The sequence below is a fragment of the Leucopleurus acutus genome (assembly GCF_964270905.1).
Source record: "Leucopleurus acutus genome assembly, chromosome: 7".
NCBI lineage: Eukaryota > Metazoa > Chordata > Mammalia > Artiodactyla > Delphinidae > Leucopleurus > Leucopleurus acutus.
Genome location: NC_139150.1, coordinates 101,348,808 through 101,359,012, shown reverse-complemented (window position 1 = coordinate 101,359,012; position 10,205 = coordinate 101,348,808). Strand labels below are relative to the sequence as shown.

General features: G+C 49.1%; 1 protein-coding gene across 1 annotated transcript in view; it reads right to left on the bottom strand.

Annotated features, from left to right (window-relative positions):
• Positions 1 to 890: 890 nt before the first annotated feature.
• Positions 891 to 10,205, bottom strand: part of SLC25A37 (solute carrier family 25 member 37) — a gene marked incomplete at its 5' end in the record, with an annotated part of 41,366 nt that continues 32,051 nt past the window's right edge. The window contains 3 exons of the mRNA XM_082843059.1: positions 891 to 2,391; positions 4,262 to 4,318; positions 6,343 to 6,571. Of these exons, the coding sequence (XP_082699185.1) occupies positions 1,871 to 2,391; positions 4,262 to 4,318; positions 6,343 to 6,571 (807 nt within the window). The 3' untranslated portion in view covers positions 891 to 1,870. The remainder of the gene's footprint in view (positions 2,392 to 4,261; positions 4,319 to 6,342; positions 6,572 to 10,205) is intronic.

The window sequence follows — 10,205 nt, the reverse complement described above, 5'->3', positions numbered from 1 at the left end:
GCAGGCAGGCCCCCCAGCCCCTGCTCATCGGGGCACGTGTGGGAGCTGCCTGACATGGGTTTCTGCTGTCCTGGACCTGCAAACTACTCCCAGAGGCACAGCACACGATGTTCTGAGATGCAAAAGTCCCAGCACCACCTGAGTTCATCCCAGGAGTCACGGCATCCGAAGGAGCCCGGGTCTGAGCCTTGGTGAGAATGCAAGACATGGACCGTGCCTAAGGCGAAGGGCGAAAGGCGAAGGGCAAAGGGTCAAGGTCAGCACCAGGCCGACCAGAAGGAAAACACACACGTACTTCCTGCTCATTTTGAAAGACAGCTCTAAAGGAAACTGTGAAGCCACTGGGTCTTCCCTCGGAGAGAGGCCTGGGAAAGCTTGGCTGGAGGAAACAGGCTTGCGTTTGCTCTCAGGGATAATCTGGCTCAGATAGGCCATTTCAGGAAACAAGGCATCGTGTTCCCAGCTGGCGTGGATCAAGCAAGGCTATAAAGATGGTTCAAGAGGCGTCCTGACTGAGCACAAGGGCCCGGGTCCCTTGCGCAGCGGGGCTGGGGAGCCTGGCCTGTCCCTGCGCGGTGAGAGGCTCTTAAGGTGGAAATTTGTGATGGGCAGGTGTACAGACAAATGCCGTAGATATGCTTGCTGTGTTTTGTAAAACCCCTAAAACTGCACAGGGAAACACAGGAGATCAGGAGATTTAGTCAAACACACACACAGACAAGAATACCTGAAGTGCCTGGGTTAAAAGACTGTTGGAGAATTAAGTCCTAGGATCAAGGTAGGATTTATCACACATGCCCGCCCAACAAGTGGCCAAGCATTGGCATTTCAAGGGCTTTTAAGTGCTGGCCCCGCGAGGCATACATTCACGTCACCCACAAGGGAAGGAAATGGTTTCAGTAAGTGTAAGACCAGCCACCCTAATTCCACTGGGGCCACTGTGCTCCAGTGTGAGCCGTGCTGCCGCCCAGTACGTGTGCGTGAGGGCGAGCACACAGGAAAAGGAAAAGCCCCAGGGCCAGATCTTTGGTCCTGGAATTTCTAGGAAAAGACCAAGGGAAAAGGCACATGAAGGTGACTGATTGAGTAAGAAAAAAAAAAAAAAAAAAAGTAGCTAAAAGTATTATATCATTATTTTGACTTGTTTTTCAACGTACCATTTTCCCCTATGAAAAGAAAATTCAAAATATAAACCTTATATTTATTATTTTACATTCAAGTGGAACTTCCATCTGGGGGGGCTCAACACAATTTTAGGCCACGTGGAGCAACGTATTACTTTGGTGCCTTTTGACTTAACCCGATGGAAGAATTCAGCTATTTTTTTTTTTTTTAAACAGCTTTATATTCCCAGCTGTAACACTTGCTTGTACACACACACAGGCACACACGCAAATCCCAAAACTTCTACATAGAAAAATAAAGGATAAACATTATCCATCTATGTGATACTGTGTACTGGAACTTCTATATACATAATTTTTTTTTCCTCTTTAATGTTTTCAGTCACTGCACATTTTCTTCCCTCCTGGGTGATCTACGTACGATTCTAGGGGAGGAGATGCTATACTGAAGCAGAAAGGCTACATCGCTCTCGGGGGCGGGGGGGGGGGTGGGGAGGAAGAGAAAAAGCACTTTCTCGCTCCCCTGTCAGTCTTTCGATACGTTCTACCACCTGGGATGTCCCTGCGGACGGACGGCCGTCGTGTAAGCGGCTGTCCCGTCCTCTCCTCTCTCTAAGGCGTCAAAGAGCAGATCCTGCCAACACCCTGCCCCAGGAATCTTGGTGTGAGGGCAGGGGAAGGGCAGCAGTCAGGGAAAGTCTTTGCACCATCAAAGATTCTGGCATCACTTCCCACAGCCCGTTCCTTTAGTACGGAGTTCGATTCTCTAGCTTGTGCTTGGTGAGGAAGTACTTGAAGAACTCGTAGACGGACCAGGAGATGGCAGTGGACGGCATCTGGTAGATGACGCGGGCCTGCACGCCCTTGAAGTAGCCCGGCAGGCCGTTGAGCTGGTACACCGTCCGGAAGGCGTTGGCCATGCCCGACAGCCGGCCGCTGACGTTGGCCAGGTTGAGGGCCATGTTCTCCTGAGTGTTGAGGAGGGTTTTACAAACGTCCAGAGGGGTGGTAGCGGCTGCAGCCAGGGCCCCGGCCAGCCCGCCTGAGATGATGTGGGACTGCGGGTTGTAGCCCCGGTACGGGTTGATCTGCTCCTGCAGGAACTCATAGGTGATGAAGTGGATGGACTGGAAGGGAACGTTCATGGTCAGCTGCGTGGTGTAACTCCGGTAGAAGGCCCCCAAGCCCTCCGTCCCCCACACGGTCCGGATGCAGCTGAGGGCCGACCGGTGCGGCGAGTCGTACATCTGCAAGCGCTGCTTCACAACTGTGGGCGGGTCCCGGGTGGTTGGGTTTAGCCCCACCCCAGGTCGGAGTGAGATGGGAAGCCAAGCCATAAAGAGAAACAAGCAAGTTTAGACACATGGGTAACAGGGCACAGAGAGCTAGCACACACCCAGCCCCAGCCCGAGAAACCACTGAGGGCCAGCTCCAGGGCATCCCGTTTAAACACTTGCCTCCGGGATCCAGGGCCAGGAGGTGGCTGTTTCCTGACGTTTCTCCTGCCTGACTCTTGGTTGACGTGGCCCCCAAACCAGGCAGCCACTTCAGACGAGACTCCCCGAGCTGAGCCCCCAGGCCCTAGCTGCCTCGGGCTTCACACACGCTGAGAAATCTAAACCCTGCTCCTGGCTCCTCGGCCCTCTTCCGTCCCAGTACGTCTATTGGACACGTGTCCCGTCTTTTATTCTCAGTGGTCTGTACCTCTGACAGTGTTTTTAGCTTCTGGGTCTCAGTGCTCTTGGAAGAGACACTAGAATGATATCAGCCCAAGCTCAATGGCAAACTCCAGTGAGGACTCTGGCTTCATTAATACAAAAGTAACTGGTGGGTCAAAGGACATGGGGCAAATACTTAGAATTTTAATTGTCCCCACGCATTGCAAGATAAACGCGTACAGTGTGCTTTACTTTTAAAGAAATAAAGTCCTTAAAACGATATAATGTCAAGGAGAGGAGGGTGGAGTTGAACCTCATTTTTCTCTCCTTCAAAAAAAGTAGAAATAAAATTCTTGCCTGGTTGACATGGGCTAACTTACTGCTCATTGATATGAATTGCCTTAAACACACAGAAAAAGCAGCCCACCTCCCAATCTGACCCATACATCCCTGAAAGTCAGAACAAGTTTCCTATCTGCTAAGGCATGGGAAGCAGCTGACAGCAAATAAATTGTAACCTTAAAAGACAAAACCAGACAAACTTATAATGCAAGATTTAAAATGCTGCACTTTTTAACCTCTGATTCTCCCTTCTGGCAAGGGACCATTTTCAGATAGAGGAGGAAAAGGGAGAGAGTCCTACATCTCACACAGAGAATAACCCAGCTGAAGGTATGCCCAGCACCGGGTCCAAAACCTCCTCACCATTCAGACCCAAGTTGGCTGAGGACGCGAGGATACTGAAAAAGCTGACAGAACTCGTCTGAACAGCTAAGAATTGCTTTATAATGCTCCCAAAATTCCAAAGGAAAAAAAAAAAAAAAAGAAGGTAACGTGGGAGAAGACAGCTACAGCAAAATGGCCAAATATTAATTTATGAAGTAGAGTGATACACACATGGGGGTTCACCATACTCTTCTCCCTACATTCGCCTGTTTGGAATTTTCCATAATAATTTCAAATTTCTTTTAAAAAAGCAAATTGAACATAAGCCCTAATGAATGGCCTCTGACAGGTTCCTTCTAAATTCGTCTATGGTTGATAATGGTTAACAAGGGCCCAGTGGGGTGTGTGTGTGTGCACATGTGTACGCATGTGAGCACACACAGGTTTCAGAGTAGTGCAAACGCACACAAAAGAATTGGCAGGAGAGCCTGTTAAGCAGATATCCTGTCTCTACCCCCAGAGATTCTGGTTTAGTAGGTCTGGGGTGGAACCTGAGAATCACCATGTTTAACGTGCTCCCAGGAGACACTGATGCTACTGGTCTGTGTAGCTCTGTTTAAGCGAACAGGAATCCCAGAGCTCAAATGCTCACGTGCCTTCTCGAGGCCTTTGAGAACATGGTACGAATTCTCCTGCTTATTCCGACTGGGGACCAGGAGTTCCCTTGCCCGACCTTCTGTCCCCACCCCCCAACTTTGCTCCGGCCCCTCTGCGCATCCCCTACTGCCACTCCCTGGGACCATGAAACATTACCTTCTGCTGGATTCATTACCGCATCGTGGAGCAGGGTGGCCATACTCCCAGCTATCCCTGCAAAACAAACTCCAGAAAATTACCCTCTGGGACCAGGGGTTCTGAGGAAGTTCCTGGAACTCTGGACCTTGCTTTCTAAGAAGCAAAACTCACTACCAACTCCACCCAGGTGAGCACTGACTCTTAAAACCCTAAAGTGATCATGGAAAATACTGGATAAAAATGAGGAAGGTAACACAGGCACCGTCACCACATTTCAATACTGCAGAACCTCATTTCCCCTAGGAAAAGGCTAGACCTGCCAACACTGGATGCTACCAGAAAACACACTTGGTGGCTTTTTTCCACCACAGAGATTTTAATTCTCTCTCATCTCTGGCCTTTGTCTACAGATTAACCCACTCTGCCCTTACGCTGGGGGCAATGGAAGGGGATGATATCATGTATACAGCAGAGACCGGGGTGGGGGCGGGGAGAGAGAAATCTTTAAGAAAATTCCTTAATAAAATCCAGGCATTTTTTAAAGCAAATGGCCAAGGGCAAAGGGCGTCAGGGAGATCTGCATATGGCAGATTTCCAGGGTGAGTCTGCAAAGTGATGACGTGTCTCAGAAATGGCCGAGCCCATCTGAGGGTCTCCTCTGGCCTGGCTTCAAGAACCAGGAACTTCGAAAGCCAGATTCCAGCCTGGAATTTTGCATTTGGCTCTGGGTTTCCTCCCTCTGTGGGTGACATTGCCCAGTAATTAAGATAACTGCTAAAAGGTGGGAAGAATGAGGGACACAAGCTAACGCTTCACAAATGCATATCTATCCCCCTCCCTCCCTCCCTCCCTCCCACACGCTTAGGATCATCCCCAGAAAGGTCAAAACGCGACCAAAGCACACACCACAGTGAAGCAATAACAGTGCTGGGGAGAACTTGACATAAACTGGGTTCCGTTCAAAACCGCCTTCAAGCGGCTCAGAGACCAAGGAGCTAAAAAGGCAGTTTCAGCAAAAGGAGGGCCCTGAGGCCACGAACTTGAGGACAGCATCAAGAGTGCAGATCTTGGTGACGGTCCGGACAAATGCAACTAGGGGCCGATTTTGAAAAAGCAAAACCAATGTCTGCAAACCAGCCAGGTTGGAGTCATTATTACCAGGGTTTGCTGATGGGAGGGATGCTTTCTGGTTCTGAGTAGCACAAAAAAGAGAAGGGGTAGAAGGTTGTTGCCAGTCACATCTACCTCTCTGTTGCTGAAAAATAAATTTGTTAAAGTAAGTTCTCCTTATGCCACTAGCCAGAGTCTCGCTCCAAACCCAAACAGAAACCAACAAATGCCAAACCCACAGGAGGCGAAAATAACCACTTGGCAGGACCCAGTAAGACAAGCCTATAAAACAGTTGCCTGCGGCCAGCTCAGGCCACCCCCCACCCTCCTGGTTCCCTCAAAACAACAAAAGAAAACGATTTCAGCCCTTGCTTGCAGAGAGATGCAACAGACGGAAGAGAATGGGGGCGAAATTCCCAAATCCCCAGAAGCTTAGGTGGGAAAGGTCCTCTGCGCAGGAGCAAATCCTTTGTCAGCCATAAAACTTCTTGACCTTTTAAAGCTTAGTTAGATCTTGACGTTGTAGAGACCTGTTGGGCCAGTTTTTAAATAGTCTCAAAGAAGCTGTCCAGATAACTTTTTTTTTTTTTTTTTTTTTTTTTTGGAATCCAGCATTCAAAAGTTTTGTTTCTATTCAGGGTTGTTTGTTTCTTTTTTTCTCCCCTAGATCTGATCATTAATTGCTTTTGAATTTTTTTTTTTTTTTTTTTAAAAAGCAAAAAGGCAAAACCCACTCAACAATGAAACACCTCTGTCACTGATTCTCCCTGGGCTTCAGAGAGCGAAGGAGGGGAATGAAAAAAAGTGCATGCGCGTGTGTGTGTGCGTGTGTTTGGGTGTGTGTGCACACACAAATCTAGAGTCCTTGATTCATAAGCAAGCGTGGCGGAGATGAGGCATCAGGCTGCTGGGTCACAGGGAGGAGAACCCTGGGGAAGGGTCTGTTGAAGGAGAGACCTTTCTAACTCCAGACAAATGCTTGCAAATACCGTTGGCTAGGTGGCTGTTCCCTTGGTGGTGGAAAACGGCATTTAAAGTCCTTTTCATGTTTTCGTAGCAGGCAAAATACAGGGCGTGGGCCGGCCCCGCGCCCATCATCATCACGTTGAGGCCTCGCAAGGGCCTCCAGAAGCCTTCAGTCCGTATGATTTTCTTGAGGGCTCCGTAGACGCTTGTGTAATGGGCCTTGGGATCTGGATTCAAACTCTGCATTCGTGTCTGGGGGAGGGCGAGAGAAGAAAAGAGTGGGGTTAATGAGGCTGGTCAGGAGCGAGAGGAAGACCCAGGGAGAGAGTGAGAAAATAACAGGCCATTTTTATAGATTCACAGGATTTCTGAGTGAAGAAAACTTTTATTCTTCTCCTTTCTGGAGTAATCCCCCCCACCCCACCCCCCCCCACCCCCACACACACACACGTTCACATGGATTCCATTATGCCCAGCAAAGGCGGTAAAAATGAGGGGCAGGATTTGGAGTAGGAACACCTGCCCGGCCACTGGGAAGCTGTGGGACTTCTGATGAATCCCTTAACCTCTCTGGGCCTCGGGATTTGGCACCAGAGACCAGTTTCCACGGATCGGGGTGGGGGGGGTGGTTTCAGGATGATTCAAGCGCATTACATTTATTGTGCACTTTATTTCTATTATTATTACATTGTAATATATAATGAAATAATTCTACAACTCACCGTAATGCAGAACCAGTGGGAGCCCTGAGCTTGTTTTCCTGTAACTAGATGGTCCCACCTGGGGGTGATGAGACCGCCTCAGCCCCACCTCAGATCATCAGGCATTAGATTCTCATAAGAAGCGCGCAACCTAGGTCCCTCGCATGTGCAGTTCACACACAGGGGTCGTGCTCCTATGAGAATCTAATGCCGCTGCTTATCTGACAGGAGGCGGAGCTCAGGCGGTGACGCAAGTGATGGGAAGTGGCTGTAAATACAGATGGAGCTTCACTCACTCACCTGCTGCTCACCTCCTGCTGTGTGGCCCAGGGGGTGGGGACCCCTGAAATAGAAGTATCGTTATTATCCAGGGGTTCCCACTCCGGTTCTAAAGTCTCCTGTGCCCTCACTTACCTGAGACCTCTGTGTTGCGGAAGCTCCATTCAGCCCCAACCATAAATCTCCCTGGAATCCTCCATCACCCACCCCCTCATCTCCTCTAAATACATTTTACGATTCGTCTATACAAGTGAGCACTGAAATAGATGGTCTTGTTCTTAACTTCTTCCTATGTATAGTCTTGCCCCCTGGAGGCAAAGACCAACTTTCCCCATCTCTGTCATCCCCATCACATTCCCCAGGCACTTGAGCAGGTGTGATGGTGAATCTTATACGCCAACAACCCGGCGAGGCCACGGTACCCATGCTGGCTCCAATTATGGCCAAACACTAGTCTACATGTTGCTGTGAATGCATTTTATAGATGAGATTACCATTTAAAGTCAGTAGACTTTGAGTAAAGCAGATTACCCTCCATTGTGTGGGTGGGCCTCGTCTAATCAGGTGAAGGCCTGAAGAGAAAAGAAACTAATGACCCCCAAAGAAGAAAGACTTCTGCCTCCAGTCTTTGGTTGTAACATCAACTCTTCCCTGGGTCTCCAGCTGGCCTGGCCTGAAGATTTTGGACTTGCCCGTCTCCACAATCATGTGAACCAATTTCTCTCTCTCTCTCTCTCACACACACACACACACACACACACACTCACACACACACACATATACACATTATTGGCTCTGTTTCTCTGAAGAGCCCTGACCAGTACAGTAGATAAGAAATATTTGTGGGTCAATGTACCACACTGGCTCAGTCCTGCAAAAGCAGCACTCCCTCCTCCCCTCCCCTCCACCCAACACACAGAGTCTAGAGCAGAGGGTCTCCAAACTTTTGTAGGAATACCCTTTTACCTCTAAGCAAAATCATAAAGAAACTAATATATAAAATAAAAGAGTTTCTCTGACTGGAAATGGGACAAAAAGTTCTGTCCCCTCCTCTCACTCCTCAAGGCAGAAATCCCCCCGACCAGGAACCCCAGGGCTCAGAGGAACAGCATGAAAACCAAATTAGTGGTGGTTTTATTTTTTGGCCCTGCGGCGCCGCACGCGGAATCTTAGTTCCTTGACCAGGGATCGAACCCATGCCTCCTGAACTGGAAACGTGGAGCCTTAACCACTGGACCACCAGGGAAGTCCCAGGACACCTTTAATGCTTTAAAAAAAAAAAAAGTAAAGACTACTTCTGACTATAAAATTGGCCTTTAAGTTCAATTTAGCTTTATTAAATACGACTTTCCCCTCTTTTCTTCTACCACAGACTGGTGAAAATGCCCCCTGACTCAGCCAGAGGAAGCCGCCAGACACCTGGGTCCCACACTCCCAGGGGGGGAATGGACAGGGTCAGTGTCCCTGTACCTTTTTGTTTAAGTGTTTTCTATTCTAACCCGTTTCAAAAGGATTTTAGGCAACTTGATAATAGAGGACACATTATAAGCAAACAAGACCAAAGGAAGAAGTGGGTGAGTGTGCCAACCAGAAGGGTCGCTGACTCATGGCTACAAACCCTGTGCTTTGTTCCTAAGGGCACCGCTGGCCAGAGAAAATAAAGTACACGAAACGCAAAGTGCTCCCTTTGGAAGAGACAAAACTGGTGCTCCAGGGACGGCAGAGGTTCTCTAGCACTAAATTCTAATGGATATTTGAAATTGCTCAAGCTTTAGAGCAAATGAAGCTTCATATTTCGCCTGGCTTTCTCTTATCACTGCCCCCGATAAAAATCAGGAGCCTGATGCAGGAGGTGGTACAACCAGGTGGCCGAGAAGGCAAGTTCTGCTCTCAGACAGAACTGATTCCATCACTTACGGTGTGACCCTGGACAAGGCAGTTAACCTAAGTTTCAGCTTCCTCTTTGGAGAGAAGGAGTGAGAAAATTAAATGTCTGTTACTATCCTTACGGTTAATAACAATAAAGGATTCGTCAAGAGGCTAAGTAATATGGTTCTAGTACCTGGCCTTCCAGACCGTTCTAAGCTCCGTGGAGCAGGGGTTGTGTCTGTCTGAGTCACAGCACATCTCCAATGCCTATGACAGTGTCTAACTCACAGTGGGGGACCAATAAATGTTTGCTGAATGAACGGATACGCAAACACACACACATGCAACTTAGGATACCCACGAGGGTGAGGCCGTACTATGTCCCTTATTCGCCTCCCCTAAATATAAGCATGCTTTCCCATAATTACCTGTCCCTCCCATCACCCTTTATACCTAGAGCTCTCCTTACTGATGAAAAGTTCACATCTGGCTGCATTTCTCAAGCCCAGAGTGTGAGCCTCTGAGCCACAAGAGGACCAGAGGCAGCCTGTCCCTGGGGGCCTAGCTGGGGCCTGTCACTAGGAAGTGGCTCCTGCCAGGCCCATTCCCAGAGGACAGACCCGCCTTGGGGAAGGTCTGCCGCAGCTGCCTGTGCCGCCTCCTCCTGGTTTCTGGCCTGGGGTGGCAAGACCAGCCTACGGAGGACAGCCTTCCTCGGTCCCAGCAGCCCCTCGCAAGCAGGGGTGTGGCAGTGCGAGAGAACACACAGGACTGGAGTGAGACCCTGGTTCCTGGCCCTCGCTGGCTCTGACAGGGTCAAGTGGCCTTGGTTGTGGCATCTCACCTCTCTGGTCCCTAGTGCCCTCAACCGTAAAGCAAAGGGGAGGATCAAAACAGCGGCTAATGATCAGAGTCACTTGGGAAATGTCTAAAAATACCTGTCTGGGCACCACCCCAACACATATTGATTTAAAACTTTTTTTTAATTGAAGTATAGTTGATTTACAATGTCATGTTAGTTTCAGGTGTACAGCAAG